General features: G+C 41.1%; 2 protein-coding genes across 5 annotated transcripts in view; one reads left to right on the forward strand and one right to left on the reverse strand.

Annotated features, from left to right (window-relative positions):
• The window catches only part of atg4a (autophagy related 4A, cysteine peptidase), a 58518-nt gene extending 56103 nt beyond the window's left edge, over window positions 1-2415 (reverse strand). For 2 of the 4 annotated variants that reach the window (XM_087991905.1, XM_087991904.1), the window contains exon 1: window positions 2071-2151. Coding sequence is in view for 1 of the 4 variants with exons in the window: in XM_087991903.1 (XP_087848029.1) it covers window positions 2151-2181 (31 nt within the window). In the remaining 3 variants the exon portion in view is untranslated. Of the gene's footprint in view, window positions 1-137; window positions 157-2070 lie in introns of those variants that run through there. The other 2 variants (XM_087991903.1, XM_043705019.2) reach the window with 2 other exon arrangements.
• Window positions 2416-2854: 439 nt separating this feature from the next.
• The window catches only part of psmd10 (proteasome 26S subunit, non-ATPase 10), a 41195-nt gene continuing 18316 nt past the window's right edge, over window positions 2855-25733 (forward strand). Inside the window, exons 1-3 of the mRNA XM_087991906.1 lie at window positions 2855-3008; window positions 15766-15864; window positions 19733-19879. Coding sequence (XP_087848032.1) covers window positions 2895-3008; window positions 15766-15864; window positions 19733-19879 — 360 coding nt within the window. The 5' untranslated portion in view covers window positions 2855-2894. The remainder of the gene's footprint in view (window positions 3009-15765; window positions 15865-19732; window positions 19880-25733) is intronic.

The following is a 25733-nucleotide window of genomic DNA, read 5'->3' on the forward strand; positions in this document are numbered from 1 at the left end:
TTGCCAGCCTAGTTGGCTACAGAAGTTCCGACTGCAACATCTTCCTTTGTCCTCACTCATGATTCACATCCATGCAATTTTTTACATTAATCATTGAACAGTAATTAACAATGTGGAAAACTAGACTGGCCTCCTACCTCGGAGTTCAGAGTTGAAGAGTGTGGTGCTGGAAAAGCACAGCCAGTGAGGCAGCATCCAAGGAGCAGGAAAATCAATGCTTTGAGCGTAAGCGCTTCATCAAGAATGATGGGGCAGACCAAGGGGACTGAGAGATAAATGGAAGGGGGGGTGGGGCGGGGATAGATGGCAATGGGATAGGGAGCTGAAGGCAAGGGTGAAGATGATAGAACAGAAAGGAGGGTAGAGCAGAGATGGACAGGTAGGACAGTTCAAAAGGGCATGTCGAGTTGGCAGATTGGAGGGAGGGGAAATGAGGAAACTAGTGAAATCCACATTGATTCCGTGTGGTTGGAGGATCCCAAGGCAGAGGATGAGACGCTCTTCCTCCAGGCATTGGATGGCTAGAGTTTGGTGGTATAAGCGACCCAGGACCTGCTACTGCTACTGTGTCCATTGCTCTCAATGTGGTCTCCCCTACATTGGGGAGACAGGACGCCAACTAGCAGAATATTTCAGAGAACATCTCTGGGACACACGCACTAAACAACTCCATCACCCTGTGGGATTGGGAGTTAAAACATTCGGCCGCAGAGCCTCCTTCACACTAAATTCTAGCCATCTTGGGACCCTCCAACCACATGGAATCAATGCGGATTTCATCAGTTTCCCCATTTCCCAGATCCAACCTTTCAACTCGGCCACCCTCTTGAACTGTCCTATCTGTCCATTATCCTTCCCACCTATCCGCCCCACCCTCCTCTGCCACCAATCACCTTCACCCCTAAATTCATATACCTATCGCATTCCCATTTAACTTACCCCTCCAGCCCCACACCTCTCCAATTTATCTCTCAGACCCCTTTGGCCACCTCCTCATTCCTGATGAAGAGCTAATGCTCAAAATGTCAACTGTCCTGCTCCTCAGATGCTGCCTGACCAGCTGTGCTTTTCCAGCACCACACTCTTCGCTTCTGGTTTCCTACCTCTTCATCAAGGGTAGCACAACAACTGCAGCATTGTCCTGGCAGAGATCAGCTGGCTCACTAGTGGAATTTGAGAGTTTGTTAGTTCACAAATCATAAAAATTGTTAATCACAAAGTCATCAGGGTTCAACTTGGTTCAAATTGTGTTTTTTTCTTGTTCCAGATTCAGCATGTAACATATCTATTTCTGTAGATTCCTTGTCGACCTGCTGTGTTTACTTTATCACTGTAAACATACATCAAGATATTTTCTACTAAATAAATGTTTCAAAAAAAAACTCACCACTCAGAGTTGCAACACACCACAGACACATTCACCAGTGCATGTCCTAGCATTTTTGTTTAAACCCTGACAAGTTTACACTGAACAGGTTTTGATTCGGTAAACATTGGCAAGAACGTGGCACTGGGACAGCTGTGGTCAATCCTCACAAGCTGTCAAAAGGGTCAACTCAAGGCACCAAGAATCAACATAGGATGTCATTCCTATTTAGATCCAAGTCACTTTATTTTAAGACAGGGTTTCATGTCATTGTGTAACGGGTAGTCAACAAGCTTTCATTAACTTGACATCACGAATGAACATCTTACGAGCTTCGCCTAACTTAAACAAACTATACATTTAAATGTATACTTGACCAAACAAAAAGTTGAGCAGGCGCCAAGCATTGATAAGAAGGAACTCCTTTGAACGTTTTAATAAGTAACAGTAACAAATAATTCGACATCAGCTAAATTCCAAGCCCACGGTACTTCTTTCAGTTTCTGAACAGGTAATAGCGTAAATAACGAATTATAAGATTCAAACAAATGCCAGCAGCAATTAAACTACAAATTGATACCATCCCCCACAACACTAATTGTTACAATATTTATTATAGCCTCGAAACAACCATAAATGCAGTTACACTCACAGCTTTTACCCAACCACCGACCACTCTGTTAACTAGCACTGAATCAACTTACAAACGACGCTTAACGAAGGGAAGGCTGAGATAGTTTTGGGAATGCATCTATTAGTTTTGTTCCAACAGCTAAGACGTTACCTGCGTCCATTCTCAGTCCTGTCAGTGTCATCACAGGATCAAAGCGATGAGCCTGCGCACAGTACGCAGTGGCTTTTGGTCAATGTAGTCCTCCTGCGCTCCGAGCCTTTGTCTCTCCCCAAGACATGTTGGACTACAGTTCCCGGAATGCACCGTACCCGACAATGATGTAATTCCGCTGTGAGCTGGCGCCGGCTAAAGGCCGGCCTCCGTTGCTAGGGCCTAAAGCTCAGAGGAAGGACGAGAAATGGCTGTCTCCTTCGGTCACTAACTGTGAGCCTGTATCTCCATTGACCGCTCCTGAAGAGCGGAAGGTAACAAGGACACTCAACGAGTGAATCAGTACGGCAATGCCCAGTGTGTTTTCCTTTCATCTAATTGGTCAGCTACGCTTTGAATGACAGCCGTTTAGGGGTTGGGACAACGCTATGATTGACAGCCGTGGGGAGCGGAGACAATGCTGAGGAGGTTCCTGGCTGGGGGCGGGATCAGTGGCGTTTGCCTTCCCAGCCGGAGGCGATACCACTGATGTAATGAAAAACAAAGGGGGCGGGGCCAGTGATCTATCTGATAGACACTTGAATCGGGGGTGGGGTAAATGGGACAGGGGAGGCGATCATTGGCGCAGGAGGCGGGGTCAGGTCAGGAGATGTGTGTACGGGGCGAGCATGAAGAACCGGAAGGAATATTGGTTTCTGCGGAAGTGGAGTCTCTTTTCGGTTGCTATGAGAGTGAATCAGCATCATGGATGGTTCAGTGTCTAATGTGGAGATCTGTAACCTGGCCTACACAGGGGAGCTGGAGCAGCTTAAGACGCTTGTCCTGTCAAATAAGAGTTTGGCTACCATAACTGATCAAGTAAGCTAAAATCCCCCTTTTACAATTTATATTGTCAAGAGGCTGTGCTGAGACGCTTCTCCATAGTGAGGGTCGGTTTGGGATCCCGAGAGGTTCATTTGTAGTTCCATTGGGAAAACATATTCCACTGATTTTGTCCAAATGTCCTTTTGGCTCCTTGCCTGCACCCTTCAGAGCAATCCATTCCGCATAGCATTGCAGGTTTTTTCTGAGGTTGAATTTAGATGCTGTGGAGGTGCCCGTGTTGGACTGGAGTGGACGAAGTCAAAAATCTTGATTTGATTACATTTATTATTGAAATACAGTGAATAGTATTGTACTGCGTGCTAACTGGACAAATCATACCTTACATAAGTACTTTAGGATAATAGAATGCAAAAGGCAATGTTACAGTGAAAGTGCAGAGAAATATTAACTAGTATTTGAGAGGTCTGTTCATAAGTCTGATAACAAGCTGTTCTTCATTGCAGAATGGATATGTGCTAATAGATGGATTATGTGGTTAGAATAACAGGATCAATATCTTTTAGCATGGGTTATTAATGACCTTTTGAGCAAAAAATCTGCTCTGCTTACCTGGCCTGTTCTACATCAGACTCCAACCCACAACAGTACTTGAGTTCAGAAGAACTGAACTGGACTTGAAACATGAGCTCTGTTTCTGTCTCCACAGATGCTAGATCCTTCAGCATCTTCTGTTTCAGATTTCCAACATCTGTGGTATATTCCTTTTAGTTAATGGGCTGATTCTTATCTGTCTTCTGGACAAAGAATGCTGGTGTAGCCACATCTCATAGTCAGCTAAAATACAAATGATGTTGTATTAATAATGAACCTCACGCAAATGCTCTGAGCACATGGGATTGGATCCTGCCAAAGCAGATGGTGAAATTTTAATTAAACAAAAACAAAAAGCTTGGTTACAAAAAGTTAACCTAATAGTGACCATGTAATCACTGTCATTGTTGTTTTTTTTAAAAATCTAGTTTGATAATGACCTTTAGGGAAGGAAATCTTCCTTCCTTGCCTTGCATTTGATTCCAGACCCACAGCAAAAAGTAATTCTTAGCTATGTTCTTGGAAATAAGGGATGGGCAATGTCTAGCCAGTGACACCCCCATCACTTTTTTTTTAACCATATGAAATAAGAAAAACATATTTAGAATGTGTATAGGGTATGCGCAAATAGGGAAAGTGTTAAGTTCTGAGTTTTGTGAAACAAGTTCAGCTGAGCATGATTCAGATCAGATAAGAACTTGCTGTTAACAATGTGGTACTGGAGACAATGGCAATGGGTTATCAAGGTGGAAAAGCATTCATTATGTAGAGCCATTTAACAATATTGGAAGCATTCAGTATGCAAGGTCAGCTAACCAGGGGAAAAGTATCCATTGTATGAATCCGGTTAAGGTCATTCATTGTATAACAGTAAAGGGCTAGGTCTGTTCTATTGATACTTGCTGATTGTAACGGTCACCCAATTAATATGTATGTTGCCTTATTTGGATATTCCTTCCTATAAATTGACTCTATAGTTCAATGAGAAACTGTTCTTCGAGAGAAGACCGAGAACTCATGTCCCTGTGCATGTGTGCGATCGTTCTCTCCTCCTCCAGGGCTGGAATAAAGATGGAGGTAAAACCATGCTGTGTCTCTGAGCATTTTGCTTCAGCTGAGGGGGGGATATTGGCATAGTTGACAGGATCCAAACGGATAGTTATGATTGGACAGTGTTGGCGGCTGCCCAGAACATTGGTGTCTCAAGAGGGACAGGCCCACGAGGTAAGTTTGTAAACCTTGGTCCCTCTTGATATTCCTGTGCCGGAGATGGTCCCCTTGCTCAATTGCTGTCTATTTTATGAATTCCTCCAATGGTAATTCAGTCGAGAGACACAGTTTCACAAGTGCGTTAGCAGGCAGAGGTTTGAGTCCTCTGCACTGCATTGGGGGGTAGATGCGTGTGATAGAGGCTAGAGTTTTCTGCATGGTACTGGGGTTCAAGTCCCAGGAGGAGTGGGGCAGGGGGTGGTGATTTGTGGTTCGGGTTCTCTGCACAGTACTGGGGTTAGAGTCCTCTGGGGTGGGCTTGATTGAGATGTCAGTCCTCTGCGCAGTACTGGAGTTTGAGTCTATTGGGTGGGTTGATCTGAGGTTCAAGTCCTCCACACTGCTGAGGTTCGAGCATTGTGTTAAAGTGAGCTTCGAGCTCTATGTTTAATTGGGATCGAGCTTTCTGTGTTTAAGTGGGATTCGGGTTCTCTGAGTTCAATTGGTGTTCGTGCCTCCATGAGGAGTAAAGTGAGAAAGGGGTTAAAGTCCCCTAGTGGTGAAATTTGAGGGTCTTAGTCTTGTTCTGGGGGAAGAGAGTGGCTTGGATTGTGGCGCCATGTGGTCTGCTGCAAGGGCTTTCTCTTGTTATAAGTGTAATATCAGTGAGAGGATGCAAAATAAAAATGAAAATGCTGAAATTAAGGTTGTACTAATACTTGGGTTGAAAAAGGAAAGTTTCAATGTAAATTGTGCCATGCTGAGAGTGTTTGATGTTTAAAAATTTTGGTTTGTTAAAATACTGGTTCAGAAAATCCTTTTAAGTGACTGTTTTGCCTTGTTTGTATCAGGAACTCAATTCAATGTGTTTTGTGGGCTATGTATAGGGTCAAATTTTGTTTTTACATTGAAATTGTACACTGTTATGTCCTCATCAAAATTAGCATACTTGTAATCTTAAAACAAATTGATTGCCTTGAGCCCCTGAATTGTTTCAAATTCTACAGTGCCTGTTTCAAAAAAACTGCTGGGTCACTGGTCATGCTTTAGCCAGATGAGAGAATTGTATTATAGTATCTTTGCTGCTGTGTTTTTTGATGCAGAGTGTTCACAAAAAGAAGAGTGCATTTTAATCTTGATGTTTTGTTAAGATTTTAGAGAATATTAGAACTTGAGGCTGATCTGTTTTAGTTCTGTTATTATTAAGACTTTATTGGTTCCCTTCATACTGCAAATTCAAAGAATGTTGATCTCTACCAAAATTGCCACTGTAATTCAAACGGTTTTATTTGGAGAACATACTTTAAAATATTCAGCATTTGTTTCCCACGAATATTTGAGATTTAAATCTAAACTGAAACTGCCTCTTCAATTGCTAAAGCACAGGAAACATTTTGTTGGTTTCTTGCAGTTCCAGACTTTTGAAATACTTTTCCTGACAGCTTTCACATTAGCCAAGTATCAATTTGTTTAAAGAAAATAATTTTTGAAAACCTGAATGTGGTACCTGAGGGTTTGATTTTAGGACCGACCATTGCTTGTTGTTGTCTAATTGACTGAATCATTTAGACAGTACAATTTAGAAGTTTCTGGATTGTATAAAACTTAATAATGTTGTAAGTAGTGGACAGAATAACAGGCTTCAAGACGACTGAGAATGTTGAAATAGGCAGACACAATTTAGTGTAGTTGAATGTGTGACTGTCTTCATACTGATAACCACCTCGGCAAGGAAGGAACGAGAGAGGAAATGCAAAGCTCACATTGTCTCTAGATTTTCTCCATTCACAGGTAAAGCATGCCTTCGGACCACCGCCCACCCCTCCACAACCTGATCCAACAGATTCAATAGCTCCCCAGTCATGAGCACAAAAATGAAGAAACCAACAACAGTGAAGAGTTAAAGGTTTAGATGGAGAGGAATTTGTTAAGTGTGTACAAGACAATTTTCTGATTCAGTATATGGATGTGCCTACTAGAGAAGGTGCAAAACTTGGGAAATAAGGCAGGAAAGGTGACTGAGGTGTCAGTGGGGGAGCACTTTGGGGCCAGTGACCATAATTCAATTCATTTTAAAATAGTGATGGAAAAGGATAGACCAGATCTAAAAGTTGAAGTTCTAAATTGGAGAAAGGCTATTTTTGACGGTATTAGGCAAGAACATTTGAAAGCTGATTGGAGGCAGATGTTCGCAGGTAAAGGGACGGCTGGAAAATGGGAAGACTTTCAGAAATGAGATAACAAGAATCCAGAGAAAGTATATTCCTGTCAGGGTGAAAAGAAAGGCTGGTAGGTGTAGGGAATGCTGGATGACTAAAGAAATTGAGGGTTTGGTTAAGAAAAAGAAGGGAACAGATGTCAGGTATAGACAGGATAGATCGAGTGAAACCTTAGAGTATAAATGCAGTAGGAGTATACTTCAGAGGGAAATCAGGAGGGCAAAAAGGGGACAGGAGATAGCTTTGGCAAATAGAATTAAGGAGAATCCAAAGGGTACTTACAATATATTAAGGACAAAAGGGTAACTAGGGAGAGAATAGGGCCCCTCAAAGATCAGCAAGGCGGCCTTTGTGTGGAGCCACAGAAAATGGGGGAAGATACTAAATGAATATTTTGCATCAGTATTTACTGTGGAAAAGGATATGGAAGATATAGACTGTAGGGAAATAGATGTTGACATCTTTCAAAATGTCCATATTGCAGAGGAGGAAGAGCTGGATGTCTTGAAACACAAAAAAGTGGATAAATCCCCAGGACCTGATCAGGTGTACCCGAGAACTCTATGGGAAGCTAGAGAAGTGATTGCTGGGCCTCTTGCTGAGATATTTGTATCATCGATAGTCACAGGTGAGGTGCCGGAAGGCTGGAGGTTGACAAACATGATGCCACTGTTTAAGAAGGGCGGAAACGATAAGCCAGGGAACTATAGACCGGTGAGCCTGACTTCAGTGGTGGGCAAGTTGTTGGAGAGGATCCTGAGGGACAGGATATACATGTATTTGGAAAGGCAAGGACTGATTCGGGATAGTCAACATGGCTTTGTACATGGGAAATCATGTCTCACAAACTTGATTGAGACTTTTGAAGAAGTAACAAAGAAGATTGATGAGGGCAAAGCAGTAGGTGTGATCTATATGGACTCCAGTAAGGCGTTCGACAAGGTTCCCTATGGGAGACTGATTGATTAGCAAGGTTAGATCTCATGGCATACAGGGAGAACTAGCCATTTGGATACAGAACTGGCTCAAAGGTAGAAGACAGAGGGTTGTTTTTCAGACTGGAGGCCAGTGACCAGTGGAGCGCCACAAAGATCGGTGCTGGGCCCTCTACTTTTTATCATTTACATAAATGATTTGGATGCGAGCATAAGAGGTACTGTTAGTAAGTTTGCAGATGACACCAAAAATTGGAGGTGTAGTGGACAGCGAAGAGGGTTACCTCCAGATTACAACAGGATCTGGACCAGATGGGTCAATGGGCTGAGAAGTGGCAGATGTAGTTTAATTCAGATAAATGCGAGGTGCTGCATTTTGGGAAAGCTAATCTTAGCAGGACGTACACACTTAATGGTAAGGTTCTAGGGAATGTTGCTGAACAAGGAGACCTTGGAGTGCAGGTTCATAGTTCCTTGAAAGTGGAGTCGCAGGTAGATAGGATAGTGAAGAAGGCATTTGGTATGCTTTCTTTTATTGGTCAGAGTATTGAGTACAGGATTTGGGAGGTCATGTTGTGGCTGTACAGGACATTGGTTAGGCCACTGTTGGAATATTGCGTGCAGTTCTGGTCTCCTTATCGGAAAGATGTGAAACTTGAAAGGGTTCAGAAAAGATTTACAAGGATGTTGCCAGGGTTGGAGGATTTGTGCTATAGGGAAAACAGGCTGGGGCTGTTTTCCCTGGAGCGTCAGAGGCTGAGGGATGTTTTTATAGAAGTTTACAAAATTATGAGGGGCATGGATAGGATAAATAGACAAAGTCTTTTCCCTGGGGTCGGGGAGTCCAGAACTAAAGGGCATAGGTTTAGGGTGAGGGGGGAAAGATATAAAAGAGACCTAAGGGGCAACTTTCTCACACAGAGGGTGGTACGTGTATGGAATGAGCTGCCAGAGGATGTGGTGGAGGCTGGTACAATTGTAACATTTAAGAGGCATTTGGATGGGTATATGAATAGGAAGGGTTTGGAGGGATATGGGCCGGGTGCTGGCATCTGGGACTAGATTGGATTGGGATATCTGGTCGGCATAGACAGATTGGACCGAAGCGTCTGTTTCCATGCTGTTCCTCTCTATGACTCTAAGAGGAGGTCCATACGCTTTTTGTCAGTGGCCTTTCTACAGACATTAAACCACGCGAGTTTTACCTTTGCCTTTCAATCATTTAAGGGATATGAAGGTTCATTGATCAAGCTAACATCACAACAGGCTTTGTTACGTTTAGCAGCAGAGCAAGAGCAGAAGCAGCAAAGAATGCGGTTATTCACCTAGCCTGCTGCACCACTGCACACTCATTTGCGCTGGTATCTTCCACCTGAAGCACCTCTGCATGGACGGAAGTCTCATCAGTTTTGGGAAGCATTTAACTGCCCTTATCCAAGAATTCAGATTTTTCTGACGAGTGATGCAAGGACAGACTGAATTTTGTTTTCAGGTTGTACTTTACCAAAGGAGATTTTGGAGAACTAGCTTGTTTCCACTTGAATTGGAGGGGATGGAGTGGCCACTAAGGACTGTGGGTTTAAGAACTTTACTGGTGATTTTTTTTTCCAAATGGTAGGATTCTTCAAACTCTTAATTTCTGTAACTGACAAGTAACTTTTTTGTTATAATCATTGTAAGCTGTGTGTCAATTTCTTGCTTAAATACTGGCTGTCAGAGTCTTATGAAAGCCGGTAATGCCATTGGTTATCATGAAATGATAAAAAGAGGGACTGAGAATGTGCATAGGGTATGATCGAGTAGGGAAAGGGTTAAGTTCTGAGTTTTGTGAAACGAGATTCAGCTGAGTATGACTCCGATCAGGTAAGAACTTGCAGTTAACAATGGGGAGGCAAGGGTAATGGGTTAACAAGGTGGAAAAACGTTAAATATGTCGATCCATTTAACAAGATGATGTAGCATTCAATATATGAGGTCAGTTTAATAAGGTGAAAAGTATTCATTATGTGAAGCCAGTTATTCATTGTGTAATAGCAGATGGCTTAATCTTTACTATTGACTAGCTGATTGTAATGGTCACCCAATTAATATGTATGTTGCTTTATCTGAATGCTCCTCCCTGTAAAATGACAAGATAGTTAATTGAGAAATTGCTGTTCCAGAGAAGACCTGTGCACATGGGTGATCGTTCTCTCTCCCTCCGGGGTCTGGAATAAAGATGAAGGTAAAACTGCTGTGTCTGAGCGTTTTGCTTTGACTGAGGGGAGGAAACGGGATGCCAGTTAGATTCAGAAAGGTAAATGAAGATACCTGCATTGAGGAAACATGTCCTTGGGTACACAAGATTGTAATGGTGTTTTAATTTTCATCTTGTGCAAAATGAGTATAGATAAAGAATTTGAAACTTACTGGGAAATTCAGCATGCTATGATTATTCTTCCCTGAAAGTTATTTTGTAACAGAACTACTAATGAGTCCTTTCTCATTGCATAACACTGCCTCTGAAATAGCTTGATCCCTAATTCCTTTCTTGATGTATTGCTCTAGAAATGTTTCAATTATAAGGAAAGACTGGATAGGCAGGAACTTTTTTCCCAGGAGCATTTAAGGTTGAGAGGTGACCTTATGCCGATTCTAAAATCATGTGGGGCATTGATAAGGTGAATAGACAGTCTTTTTTCTGTGGTAAGTGAGAGAGCATAGCTTTGAAGTGAGGGGGAAGATTTAAGAGATCTGAGGGCAACTTTTCCATACACAGTGGTGTGTATATGGAATGAATTGCCAGAGGAAGTGATAGATCCAGCTACAGTTGCAACATTTAGACAGGTATGTGAATAGGAAATGTTTACAAGGAAATGGGCCAAAGGTGTGTGAATGGGACGAATTTATTTTGGGAAACTGGTAAACGTGGATGAGTTGTATTGAAGGGTCTGTTTCAATACTGTATGATTCTCAACAAATTAATTTGTTGCCTAGGAAATGGTGAAGAAGGAGTGCTTTTAAATTCTGGCGGCAAGAAAGAACATCGTTGCTTTAATCGATGATCTATGTCAGTAGTCTGGCTCCTTGTTCCTGCATGCTATGACATCCTAAACTACAGCCCTGTGACTCTATTTTACAATGTATAAATTTTATTTACAGTGCATTCCATATTTTGTAGTTAATGGTCCACAGCAGTAAAGACTTACAGCAGTGATGGTAAAATATTATGTATCTTCAATATGCTTTTTTTTACCCCAAGAAGAACTTGAATGGCTTTATTTCAACTTGTATTAGTGCTTTGACTCCCAACCTATCTGAAAAAAAATTACCATTTGTTGCCAGAATTGTGTATTATCCTCTTCATTAATCTCTTAGCTATTCTAATAACTAACTTTTGTTTTCTTCAATTGTGCAAGGCTTTTATATTTATTTGCCTCTGAGTTATATATACCTGGGACTGTCATCAGTTTAAGTACTCCTGATGTCTCTTAGCATTTCTGCTGTGATATGTGACATGGCAAAGTAAAGGAGTTTTTTTCCAAAAACAATTGGTTGACCCTTCACACAGATATTAAGGTTGTTGTTGATTGCTGCAAGGGTTGCTTGACTGAAGGTTATAATTAAAGTAAGACATTTTAAATATAACCTAGCCTGAATACTCAGCACAATACTGAAGGAGTGCTGCCCTGTTGTTGGTGCATGTTTTGAGTGAGAAGTTACATAGAGCCCCCATTTATTTTCCCAGATTTGATATAAACCATCCACAGGTTATTTTTGTGGAAGTAAATTAAGATGTGAAATTGTATAGTGACTTTCTCAACAGCAAGTTATGACGAAGCATGTTATAGCCAATAAAGGACTTTTCATGTCTTACCACTTGCTTAAGAATAGTGAAGCCAATCTGCACACAGGAAAATCCCCAAACTGCAGTGTGATAATGGACTTCAAGGTTTGTGTAGTAGTTTTTAGCTTGGGTGCTGGTTGCTGTATCTGTGGTTATGTTTGCCAAACTGGGAAGATGATTTCCAGACGTTTCATCCCCTGTCTAGATGATATCTTCAGTGCTTTGGAGCCTCCTATGAAGTGCTGCTGGACTGTTATCTGGAATTTATTTGGTTCTGCTCCTCTTGTTTCCAGTTTCAGTCATTTGTTGTAGTGGCTGGTACATTGGGTCTAGGTGTATATATTTGTTGATGGAGTCCATAGTTGAATGCCATGCTGCTAGAAATTCTCTAGCTGTCCTCATAAGTTCTTTAGCTTGTCATATGATTGTGTAGTCCCAGTGGAATTTGTGGTCCTTGTCATCTGTGCGTTTGGCTGCTAGGGACAGCTGGTTATGCCATTTAGTAGCTAGTTAGTGTTCATGGATGTGATTGCTAGTTGTCTCCCTGTTTGGCCTATTTTAGTAGTTCATGCAATCTTTGCATGGAACCTTGTAAATTACATTAGTCTTGCACATGATGGATGTAGCGGCTTTTGTTCTGGTGAGTTGTTGTCTGAGTGTGGCTGACATGAATCAGTTGTCAGAGAAGATTGACTGTTAGTTCTGAGAGGTTTTTTATATAAGGTAGCATGGCTTGTGCGTTGTGTTGTGGTATGTCCTCGTGGTGTTTGTCTGCTAAGCATCTACGGATTAAGTTGTGGGAGTGTCTGTTCTTGGTGAAGACTCTGTAGAGATGTTCTTGTCTTCGCAGGATGGGAGTGCTGCAGTGTGTTGTAGCCTTTTTGAACAGGGTCCTAATGCAGCTTCTCTTGTGTGTTTGTGTAGAATAAACAGCACACTACAGAACCTACAAAAACATGGACTGATAGCCAGGATTGATTTACAAAGGCTGAAACCAGAAGGTCACAGCACCCCAAGATTTTATGGATTACCCAAGATACACAAACCAGACATACCACTTGGACCCATTGGTGGCACTTCCATCACATACAGTGGCAAAAGAACTCCCAATAAAAATTGAACCATCCAATCAGCAGGTCCAAGCACTCTATACAATCATTCCTAGACAACATCAAGAGCAATAAACATAGACAAGGACGAAGCAATGGTCTCATTCGATGTAAGGGCACTGTTTACTTCGATTGACAAAACTCTCTAGCTAGAGAGACAATAGCCAACCTCCTGGACAAACAGAACAGACAACATGACGGGGAAACTATCAACAAGGTCTACATACTCAAACCAGACCTGTGCTTGCTTGACGATGCACTTCACGTTCAACAACCAAATATGAACAGATTAAGGGGATACTAATGGGCTCACCTATCTCCGGGCTCACAATGCAAAGATTGGAACAAACAGCCGTCCCACAAACCATACCCAAACTCTGAATCAGATACATGGACAACACTTTTGATATCATTAAGAGAACAGAGATCGAGAACACACACCTGATTATCAACACCATGCTCATAGGGATCAAATTTATGAGAGAGCAGGAAACAACCAACTCCCATTTCTGGATGTGATGGTAGAAAGAACACCGAATGGCGAATGCACTACAAGAATGTACAGAGGAACCTCGATTACCCGAGTGAAATGGGCAGGCACTATTTCGTTCGAATAATTGATTATTCGGTTAATTGATTCAATGCCTCTTCTCTGGGGCTCAGTTTTCTAAAGTTAACATTTTCCACTTTTATGCCTACCTTGTTCCCCCTCGCTGTCTCGGGGGTTTGTTTCTGAGCAGACACACACTTGTGTGTAAGGGACCTGCAGCACTGCTGAAACCTCGCACCCCCAATCAGTTCAATGGGATTGACACAATGAGCACTTGCTAAGTCCACTCCCTTATCAGGAGAGTAGGCAGCAGCACACCATGTATGAGCCACTGTTTACCCCCCAACCCCTTACCCCCGCCCGACTCCCAGCCCCGTCCAACTGTCTCACCCAGTTTGTCCCTGCCCATCCGCCCCCTCCTTTCCCCCCCCCCCCCCCCCCCACCTTCATCCACCACCACCAAACCTGTCCAACCACACACACCCGTTTGCCCCTGCCCCCACCAACATTCCGCCCAGCTGGACTGGACACCACAAGTAAGAATATTGCTGCCTTTGGAGTGGTGAGTCTCCAAATAGCCAACACACAACACACTCCACCGTCCATGTTGGAAGGATTACCTGGGGAAGGAGGGGTTCAGGGTACACGCCCGTGTAGGACTCCAGGGAAAGTGTGAGCAGAGAGTGAGAGAGGGTGGGCAGTCAGTCATTTGGAGAAAGTGCTTGGGCTCCCATCAGTGCCCAGGACTGTTCCTGGCAGCATTTTACTGAGCCAAGTTCATTTTTAAACATTCTAAACAAAAGACGCGATCAGTGTTGGAAACATCTCTTTGTAGTGTTTCTATTGGGACCTTGAAATCTCCTTCAGGTAATCCAGTATTCAGATAATCAAGGTTCCTCGGTACAAGAAAATCTCACACACCAACCAGATCCTGAACTACAACAGTAACCACCCGATCGCACAAGGAGTTGCATTAGGACCCTGTTCAAAATGGCTATAATACACAGCAGCATTCCCAACCTGCGAAGAGAAGAACACTTCTACACAGTCTTCACTAGAAACTGATATTCCCGTAACTTCATCCACAGATGCTTAGCAAACAGACAATGCAACAAGGACATGCCACAATCCAACATGCTAGCCATACTACCTTATATGAAAAGCATCTCAGAACTAACAGCCAGGCTTCTCTGACCACTGCAATTCATGACAGCCCATAAACCGACTGCCACGTTCAGACAACAACTCACCAGAACAAAAGACCCTATACCCATTATGTGCAAGACTAACAGGTGCAAAGACTGCATAAACCACTATAATAGGATAAACAGGCAGACAACTAGCAATCCGCATCCATGAACACCAACTAACCACCAAGCACCATGATCAGCTGTCCCTAGTAGCCATACACATAGATAAAAAGGACGACAAATTTGACTGGGACAACACAACGGTTATTGGACAGCCAGAGAATTTCTCGAAGCATGGCATTCATCCATGGACTTAATCAACAAACATAAAGATCTAGGCCCAATATACTGACCACTCCGCCAAACAACTGGAACCGGAAACTGAAAGCAGCAGGAACAGAACCAAATAAATTCCAGAAGAGACAGCACAACAGCGCTTCACAGGACACTCCAAAGCACTGAAGATGTCACCTGGGCAGGTGACAAAACATCTGCAAATCAACCTCCCAGCTCGGTGAACCTACCCACAGCTACGTGATAATGGACTCTTAAACCTTAGTCATAATCTGTTTTTTAGAGATACCTTCAATGAACTTCAGATATAACTTTGTGTTTTTTACTCCACAGATACTGAGTACTTCCAGCATTTTAAAATTATTTTATATATTGAAGGGGTTGAGTTAGTTCATTTGGTTGGATGACTGGTTTGTGATGCAGAATAATGTCAACAGCACAAGTTCAATTCATGCACGGACTGAGGTCACTATAAAGGTCGCACCTTCTCAAGCTCACCCCGTACCTTAGGTGTGGTGACTCTAGGGTTAAAACCACACCAGCTGTTTCTTACGCTCTGTCTAGTTTGAATCCAAGTAGATCTGCCTTACAGCCAGGTGAGTTGTACTCACCGCTCCTAGGAGTCGTAAAATGCACGCATCATAACTTACGTGTGTTGTAGCTTTGAGCTATGGATAAGGATAGTAGAAGCTCTAATTTATTTTCATCGCATATTCTGCTTTTCAACTACTGGCTATTTTTAGCTTCAGTGTCCTTAAAATGATTTATAATAAATCGGTGAAGGTTATTTATGTGAAATCTGTGGACTCAAAAAAAAAAAAAAAATTTATGCCAATAATTTTATATTTCCTTCTCATGTTTGCTCAGGATAATAGGACAGTGTTGCATTGGTCATGTTCAGCCGGGCACAAAGACATTGTAGACTTTCTGTTAAGTCTCGGAGTACCTGTAGATCCTAAAGATGATGTGAGTAGAGTTGGTTAATTCTTCAAGTTATTTCTTATTGTTTACTGTTGCAGTGAATTTTAAATTGCTTTTTCTTGTGTCAGACCTTTCTATTGCTACGTCACCTCTTTATTTGTAACTGCTTCTTGCCTTATCCTTGCTCTGCTTCTCTTCTCCATTCCAAATGTCTGGCTGTCTACCTGTTTCTTTCACTTGAGATTGTTCTTTAAAAACCTTTAACACTCTGGACATGGTTCTTGTCACCTGTCCTCGTCAGTTTTACGCCTGATAAGGAACTTTTTTTTGTACTCCAGTGAGGTTGCTGCCTAAATGAAAATATGCAGGCCTGTGTTTTCACAGGTTACATGATCATCATAAAATCAGTGCGACTGGGAATTTCTAAATTATTTCTTCAGTTAATGTACAATCCATATAAAAATATCAATAACACAACTCACTAAGGCCTGGAGGTTGGTATGGGAATCACAATGAGCACTTAATTTGCAGCAATTGCTTCTGAGGTAGGATGCACGCAAGCTTCATGCCATGTGTGGTTGCATACCTGAGCAGGGGCACAAAACTGAGGGGCTAGCACAAGTTCAAGGTAGTGTGTATCTCCAAAAAGGGAAGTTTATTTTGATTCGAGCTGCAAGTCATTTTAAAGTGAACTTGATCTGCAAAAGATAATAAAATGGCACAGCATAGCAGATAACAGCCTTCTAGATTCTCTGAAAATGTACTGGGGGCATAGTTGCAGGAGGGGACGGGCACTCTATGACCTGAAGACAAGGAGGCTCACCCGAAAGATACTAGCCATTGCAGTGGATGCCAGCAGTATTGCTTTGAGGATTTGGATGCAGTGACACAGAGATTAATGACTTCAGACAAATGATGCATCGTCAATTGTCATATCCTCATCTGAATTTGATTGAACTAATCAGTTCATCAACATCACCTTCCTCCACTTCACACCATCACCATTGACACTCACTTTGGTATCCGTGTAAGTGACATCAGAATCAGTGAAAAGTTTTTCAACTACGTTCAGAAAAAGAAGGTGACCAGCAGCAATGTTGTCCACTTGAAACTCCGATTAATGGTGACATTGTTGGTGAAAATAAAAACTCAATTAGTTTGCATCTGAAAGGGTCAGTGCACTAGACATCCCAAGCACCATTGATTGTGACAGGAACTCTCACAAGTTGTTGAAAGCAACGTAACAATGGATTTTTAAAAACTAGCACTAAAAAAAACAAATCTTGAGGTGAATGTGAGAAGGAAATGGATGAGACTCTCTCTAGTTGGATCCTTTTTAGATTCCCAAGTAGCAAAGTAACATATACAATTTTGCAAAGGGAGAGAGGGAAACCGGAGAGTCTCAGACCAGTTAGTCCAACATCTAATGTTAGAAAGTTGCTCGTGTCTTTCATTACGAATAAAGGACTGAACATTTTGAAAATGTCCTGCTGATCAGAGAGAGCCAGTGTGGATTTGTAATGGTAGGATATGCCCTAGAAACCTGATTGAATTTTCTGAATAGGTGATTGAAGTGATGGATTAGGGAAAGACTACATAAAATTGGAGGTGCAGTGGGTAGCAAAAAAGGTTACCTTGGAGTACAAAGGGATATTGATCAGATGGGCCAATGGGCTGAGGAGTGGTAGAAGGAGTTTAAGTTAGATAAATTTGAGGTCCTGCATTTTGGAAAAACAAATCAGGGCAGGACTTATACACTTAATGGTAAGGTCCTGGGGAGTGAACAAAAAGACCTTTTTGAAGTGCAGTTTCATAATTCCTTGGAAGTAGCATCGCAGGTGGATAGGATAGTGAAGAAGGCAATTGGTATGCTTTCCTTTACTGGTCAAGCATTGAGTATAGGAGTTTGGAGGTCATTTTGCAGCTGTACAGGACATTGGTTAGGTCATTGTTAGAATGTTGTGTGCAATTCTAGTCTCCCTCCTAAAAGAAGGAAACTGTGAAACTTGAAAGGTCTACAAGGATGTTGCCAGGGTTGGAGGACTTGAGCAATAGGAAGGGGCTGAATAGGCTGGGGCTGTTTTCCCTGGAGCATTGGAGGCTGGGAGGTGACTGTATAAAGGCTTTAAAATCATGAGTGGGACTCCCCCCAGGATGGGGGAGTCCAGAACTAGAGGGCAAAAGAGTATGGTGAGAGGGAACGATTTAAAAGGGACAGAAGGGGCAACCTTTTCATACAGCAGGTGGTGCATGAATAGCATGAGCTGGCAGAGGAAGTGGTGGATGCTGGTACAATTACAGCATTTAAAAGACACCTTGATGGGTTTATGAATGGGAAGGTTTAGAGGGGTATAGGCCAAGTGCTGGCAAATGGGACTAGATTAATTTAGGATATCTGGTTGACATGAATGAGCTGGACCAAAAGGTGTGTTTCCATGCTGTATATCTTTATGACTCTCTTTTATATGGATTTCTGAAAGTTATTGGATTAAAAGCTCACATGGCAGACTGTTGGTAACTTTGAAACTTCTGGAATTGAAGGCATATTGTTGACCTAGTTAGAACATTGACTGACAGGAGGTAGAGTGAAGGGATAATGGGCAGGTGCTTTAATTGACAGCATGTAATGATATGCTACTCAAAGAGCAGTTCAGGAGCCTTCAAGTTTCAATATTGATTTGCTACTTTGGCAATGCGTTGGAAAACCATGTGTCCAGACATGCTGAGGATATTAATCTAGGTGATAGGCAATGTATATTTGGAAGCATAAACTCACAAAGAAAACAGCGATAAGAAATGATTATTTCTGCTGGGTTGATTAAAAGGGATATGGTTTTAAATTTAGTGGGAGACCTCCCAGGAGTGAACTTAGAAAACGTTAAATGCAGGCAAAGGATGGCAGAAGTTTGCAACACTCTTCCACAAATGACATTTGAGGCTCGATCAGTTTTTATTTTGAATCTAAGACATTAAGGAATCTGAGTCATAAGCAAAGATATGGAGTTAATTCGCAAATCAGCCATGATCTTTGTAAATCCCGAAACAGGCTTTAGAGATTGAGACAAGGTTCTGTTTCCGTGTTCAAGTTAGTTATTTTTTAAAGTGAATCACAAATCAAATTAGAACCTGTAACACTAAGAAACTGAATATACTTCCAATTTCCAACAGTATCACATAACACTGCTTAGCTTATTGAATTGGAGCATAACATTTCTTTTACTGTGCTAAGTTAATATCCTTTAATTCCAACTTCTGAAGTGCAATCTTGCTCTTCCTGTATCAGGCTTCTATTTTCCAATGTTACTATTTTTATGATTTCTCTTGGTGAGCTGGCTAAGTGGCAATTTGTACCAAGTAAACTGGTGTTTGGGGAAAAAAAAGTCGTACACTCTTCAAAAACTACTAATATATGCAGTATTTCACTTGTACCCTTTCACATCTTCTCAGTTGTTTCTCTACTGGCAATAAAGTCTAAACCAATTTCCTCCTAAAAGTGCCCAATTAAAGAGAGAGAATCGCCTAGGTTATTGTCTACATTTACACCATAAGAGGGTGCTCATGCAAATGAAATCGTGTTGTCAGGACAGATTGCAGAGAAGTCTTGATCTTCCATTTTAGGGTTAGGTTTTAAAATCTGGCTCTAAATAGTACTAATTTTCAATTCTTTGTCATTATTTAAATGTGTCTAATAGAAATTATAAAATATGGAATGTTGGAAAACAGATGGAAAATGAAAATGTTGGCAATTCACAGGACAGTCCACAGCTGTGAACAGAAGGTGATCTGATCTGTTCTGTTAAATGTACCCCTCCCTCAGGTGCTGACTGAATTGTGTATTTCCAGCATTTTGTTTCCTAATACTCTCATATGACTGAGTCCCTAAATTGGTGTTCTGGCAATGTTGATTTTGCAGGTTGGCTGGACACCCCTGCACATTGCTGCATCGGCAGGTCGAGAGGAAATCGTAAAAGTGCTGATTGGTAAAGGAGCACAAGTCAACGCTATCAATCAGAATGGTTGCTCGCCACTGCATTATGCTGCATCTCGAAACCGTTATGAGGTATTGAATTACTGTTTCAACATGCGGCCATTTCTGTCTAAATTTCAGTTTTTATTGTTGTTCTTCTGTTCATCCATCCTCGTGCAGTCAATATTCATTGTGCTTGTTTGTGATTAAGGATTGAATTATTTTGATCAATATTTCCTTCCCATTTAAACCATTTTGCATTCATGTAAATGGATCCCAGGTCCAAAAGACATAAATATCATTATGCAACACCAGTTTGTTTTATGTTCAAGTTGAGTTGCTAAGTTTTACTTAGTGAAAGCATTTACAGGACAGAGAGAGCAATTATATGCAATTCCTGCTATTAGTTAATTCACTAGATATGGATATCGCTAGCCAGGCCAATTATTTATTTCCCATCCTTAATGGCTTTTGAATTGAATTGAATTTATTGTCACGTGTACCGAGGCACAGTGAAAAGCTTTGTTTTGCAAGCAATACAGGCAGATCACATAGTTAAGTAGCATAGATAAATCAATAATAGGTAAACAGCGGCAAAAAGAAAAACTCACATACAAGCGAATGTTAAGAGTTTGAGAGTCCATTCAGTATTTGAGCAGAAGGTGATGAATCATCTTCCCAATTATGGGCTTACTAACTCATTTCAGAGGGCAGTTCTGAGTGAACCACATTGTTGTTCAAAGTTAAAAATCACACAACACCAGGTATAGTCCAACATTATTGTTGGTCCAGAGTCACTCACAGTCCAAAGCGAATAAGAATGGTGAAATTTCCTTCCCAAAAGGGCAGTAGTGAACCAGGTAGGCATGTTTAATAATTGAGTGGTTTTAGAGTTACTGATACATGCTTTTATCATTTAATATGGATAATCCCTAGTTTGGTAAGATTTGAACTCTTGTTTGAATTGTGGTATCTTTACAGTGCTGAAGGAGGAGGCCATTTGGCCTTTTGTGCCTACGCCAGTTTTCTGATCATGTGACTTAGTGCAATTCTCCTGCTCTTTCCCCTTCACTCTGCGCATTAACTTATGTATAATCATTTAATGCCTCTTGAAATCTTTGAACCTGCCTGTACAACACTTTCAGGCAATGCATTTCAGACCCTCACCAATTTCTGTTTGGAAAAGTTGTTTTTACTCCCCTCCTATTTATTTCTTTTGAAAATCACGTTAAATCTGTGCTGTTTTATTCTTGATCCTATTATGAGTGAGAACAATTTCTCCAAGTTCACTTTAACCAGATCTTTTCATGATTTTGAAAACGTCAGTCAATACTTTTCTTGGCTGTCTTGTCTCCAAGGAAAGTAGTCCCAATATCTCCAAAATTCCCATAAATTTCTGATATACTCTGTCTAATGCGTTCACATTCTTCCTAAGGTGTGACACCCAGAACTGTACTCAACGCTGTGCTGTGATCTAATTAATTTGTTAGTCCTTTTTATTGCAAATTTTTTAAGAAGTACTTGACCCTTCAGCAAGAACCAGTTTAAAGTCAATTTCTCATTCCACACACTTCAATGTGGCTTCTGAAACTGTTTGGTGTTGTGCTGAGCTTGCTTATTTGCTGACGTACCTGTAGTTTTCTCCTTGTTTTGATCAAATCACTATAAACAAAGCAATGTAGATTTGCAGTATTCATTTCTTGTCTGTCTTTTCTGGTAGTGTCTGTCCTACAGAATGGATCATGTTTCTGACATGATTGTTTAACATGTCAAAGCAGTCTGAAGTTTAGAATTCAGAAGCATTCACAATGGTCCTTTAACCAAACATATATATTGACCATCTTAACATTTTTTAGGTACAAGATAAAATCTGGCTTAGTTTGTACATTATGCGGAAAATGTTTAGATTTGACAACTTCCTCCCATCTAAAGTTATACTGTGGCCTAACCACTGAAGCTTTCCTTTCCATCAAATGCAGGCTTGCAAACATCTACAGTCCTCTGATATTCGGCTAAGTAGCCATCTAGCACATGTGAGCAAATTGACATGTCTATGGGCTACTCAGTCATAACGGCATTACTGCATTCCTGTCCTCACCAAGTATCTGCCTGGACATTTTCTAAGAACATTAATGAGATCATTAACATACAAGGGGTCTGACATAATCTTTGTTCCTTGCAATGTTCCGTCTTGATTATTGGCAGTGGTGTGTCACAGAATCACTGTAAATGTATGAACAAGAGTAGACCACTTGTCACTTCAAGCCTGCCCTGCCACTCAAAGCAATGATCTGACTTTAACTTCAACTCTATATTCCCACCTCTGATAATCTTTTGTCCCTTTAGCAATCAAGAATTACAGCTACTGTCACTGTCAATCATTAAAATATTTAGCAATTGTAGGCATTGGTGAATGCCTATAATTGTAACCTGATTGAACTTGAGAAGCTTAAATCATTGCAGGCTGCTTGCAGAAACATTACAGCAATCAGTATCGCAATGCTAAATATTTTAGTTTTTGAGCCCCACTGTCATAAACTGTACTTATATCTTCATTTCGCGAAGAAGCCGATATGGTGTTTAAAAAGTTTTTTTAATACAGGTATGTTGAAGTGATTTCATCCAAATGTCTTCACTGGTAGATGTTGCTTCACAATATTTTTTTTTTTAATTTCAGCTTCCTCCTCCTTTGCATGTTCCCTATCTTTCATTGCAGAAGCATGAGGTTTGGCCTTGTACCTACAAAGACTTTTCATTATGTTCTTGAAATGAAGGAACAAATACATGCTTGCCAAACTTTTCATCCAGAAAAAGTGATATTGCTCACAATTAGCCAGATAATGTTAGTTTGAAATGAACTCAACTACCGCATATACTATTTTCAAGGTCAAAGTGTCATTGCTAAGGAAGCAACACTTCTGGTCAGTAATGGTTTCATTACCGGTTGGTTAAGGAACTTTGCAAATTGGTTTCAGGCTTCATATCATAAATGACCAGTATTCTTAAGATTATTTCCAGTGTGTTTGTTTTGCTGAGCTTTTTAAAAATTTATTGCAAGTGGATCTCTTGTGGCTATTTTATATGGCCATAAATATCATTATTGTGTTATATACAATCTAAATTCTTCCACTAAATCAAGATTGGTCTTTACCAAAGTCACTTGTTCTATAAACATTGAGTGAGCTGAGACTTTAGTTATTCTTCAGGCTACACTTGTATTGAACTTTTAAGCACATGCCAAAGTGCTTTGCGATCTTTTGGATTACTTTTAAATATGGTTAATATTGTGAAAGCAAATGTGGCACCTTCTAGGCAGCAAACAACACACCCCATTGTAATACTTGTTTGAGGGAGGATGTCAAGAGAATGCCCATTTTCTACCCTGAGCCCTCCTTGATTTGTCCCATTGGATATTTTATGTTACTGTAGTAGATTGACAAGATTAGACAGTGATTTCAGATATTCTAACTGAACTGTCTTTGTGGATGTAGGTTTGCTCGCTGAGCTGGAAAGTTCATTTTCAGAAGTTTCATCACCATGCCAGGTATCATCATCAGTGAGCCTCTGAATGAAGCATTGGTGGTGTAGCCCGCTTTCTGTTTATATGTTTGAGTTTCCTTGAGTTGGTGGTGATATTTCCTGTGGTGACATCATTTTATATGGTGATGTCATTTCTTGTTCTTTCCATCAGGGGGTAGTAAATGGGATCCAAGTCAACGTGTTTGTTGATAGAGTTCCCTTTGGAATGCCATGCTTCTAGGAACTCTCATGTATGTCTTTTTTTGGCTTCCAAGATGGGTATGTTGTCCCAGTCGAAGTGGTGTGCTTCGTCATCTGTATGTAAGGATACTAGTGAGAGAGGGTCATGTCATTTTGTGGTTAGTTGATGTTCGTGTATCCTAGTGGCTTGTTTTCTGCCTGTTTGTCCAATGTAGTGTTTGTTACAGTTCTTGCAAGGTATTTTGTAGATGACATTAGTTTTGCTTGTTGCCTATAGGGTCTTTCAAGTTAATTAGCTGCTGTTTTAGTGTTTTGGTGGGTTTGTGGACTACTATGATGCCAAGGGGTCTGAGTAGTCTGGCAGTCATTTCAGAGATGTCTTTGATGTAGGGGAGAGTGGCTGGGGTTTCTGGACGTGTTTTATCTGCTTGCATGGGTTTGGAGTTCAGGAATTGGCAGACTATGTTCATTGGGCACCCGTTCTTTTTGAATACACACTGTACAGATGATTTTCCTCTGCTCTGCGTAGCTCCTCTGTGCTGCAGTGTGTGGTGGCTCATTGAAATAATGTTCTAATGCAGTTTCGCTTGTGGATGTTGAGATGATTGCTTCTGTAGTTCAATATTTGGTCCGTTTGTGTAGTTTTCCTATAGATGCTGGTTTGAAGTTCCCCATTGGCTGTTTGTTCTACTGCAACATGTAGGAATGGCAGTTTGTTGTTGTTTTCCTCCTCTTTAGTGAATTTTATTCTGTAAGGGTATTATTGGTGGTCCATCCATGTAACGGACCCAAAGTTTGGGTTGGATGGTTGGCAGAGCTTCAAGTCTCTTCTTAGCAGAGGCAGTAATGCATCCTGATATCTGAGATCCCATGGGTGTTCCGTTGGTTTGTCTGTAGGTTTTGTTGTTGTTGAAGGTGAAGTGGGTGGTAAGGCATAGGTCCACTAGCTTGACAATACTGTCCTTGCTGATGAAGTTGGTGTTTGCCATGTGTGTCTTTGGTTCTTGTAATAGTGTAGTCAGTGTAGGCCAGGTTGATGTTGATGGATGTGAACATGGCTGTTATGTCAAAGCAGACCATTATTTCATCCTCTTCTATCTTGGTGTCTTTGGTCTTCAGGAATTAGGTGGAGTGGCGTGAGTCTTCTACTAAGTGTTTTAGTCTTTGATGTAGCTCCTTGGCCAATCTGCAAGTTGGTGTCCCAGGTAGCGACTCTATGGGTCTGAGAGGGGGGACTCCTGGTTTGTAAATTTTGGGTAATCCGTAGAAGCATGGTGTGTTGGACATGACCCACTCTCACTATTATCCTTACATATGGATGAGGAAGGACACCACTTCATCTGGGACAACACATCCATCTTAGGACAAGCCAAATAGAGACACGCACAAGAATTCATAGAACTCTAACAACAAACTCATTGACTTGGATCCCATTTACCACCCACTTTGGGGGGGGGAAACAGGAAATGACATCACCATATGACATGTCATCACAGGAAATGACATCACCAACCCAAGGAAACTCAAATATATAAATAGAAAGCAGGCTATACTACCAGTGCTTCATTCCAAGGCTCGCTGAAGAATGTCTGAAAACTAACCTTCCAGCTTAGCAAGCAAACCTACATCCAGAACCTGAGCCAAATCTTCTCAAAACTCGTGAACTGCCTTTGTATCCATTTTCAAAACAAAGCACAGAGCTAAGTCTGATATTTAGATCAATTAGCATTCATGGTACAAAAAAAGTGCAGACAAAAATCTCAATCATTAGAGCTAACCTAAATTTCAGAAAGCAAACTGTATTAGAGGAATTTGATTAGAATTATTTGCCAAGGATACAGAGTTGGTGGATATGGACATTCCAAAAAATGAGAAAAAAGCTGCACAGAAGACTGTAGAATTTTTAAAGGGTGTGGACTTGAAGGAGCAGTAGCATATGAGACTGAAAACTGGTTAGAAGGACTAAATTAGGGCTACTTTCTTAGTCATTTGAAGTGGGTAGCAGTACTCCATGGATCTGTTTAGAGATTGCTTCTGTTTAGAATGCCAGATAGCATCCTGCAGTTCTCAAGGTTGCTAATGATAACTAAGTAGATATTGAGAAGTTGGAATGAGCACCAAGGTGGGATACAATTCTGTGTCAATCCAAATGAGTTTGTTCATCTGACATTTTATGCCAAAAGAGAACAGAATTGAAGGCTCCAATTCACAAAATGTTAAGTTCAAT

The sequence above is a fragment of the Chiloscyllium plagiosum genome, unplaced genomic scaffold (assembly GCF_037043375.1).
Source record: "Chiloscyllium plagiosum isolate Xiang-an unplaced genomic scaffold, Cpla_swu_hap1 HiC_scaffold_11, whole genome shotgun sequence".
In the NCBI taxonomy this organism is placed as follows: domain Eukaryota; kingdom Metazoa; phylum Chordata; class Chondrichthyes; order Orectolobiformes; family Hemiscylliidae; genus Chiloscyllium; species Chiloscyllium plagiosum.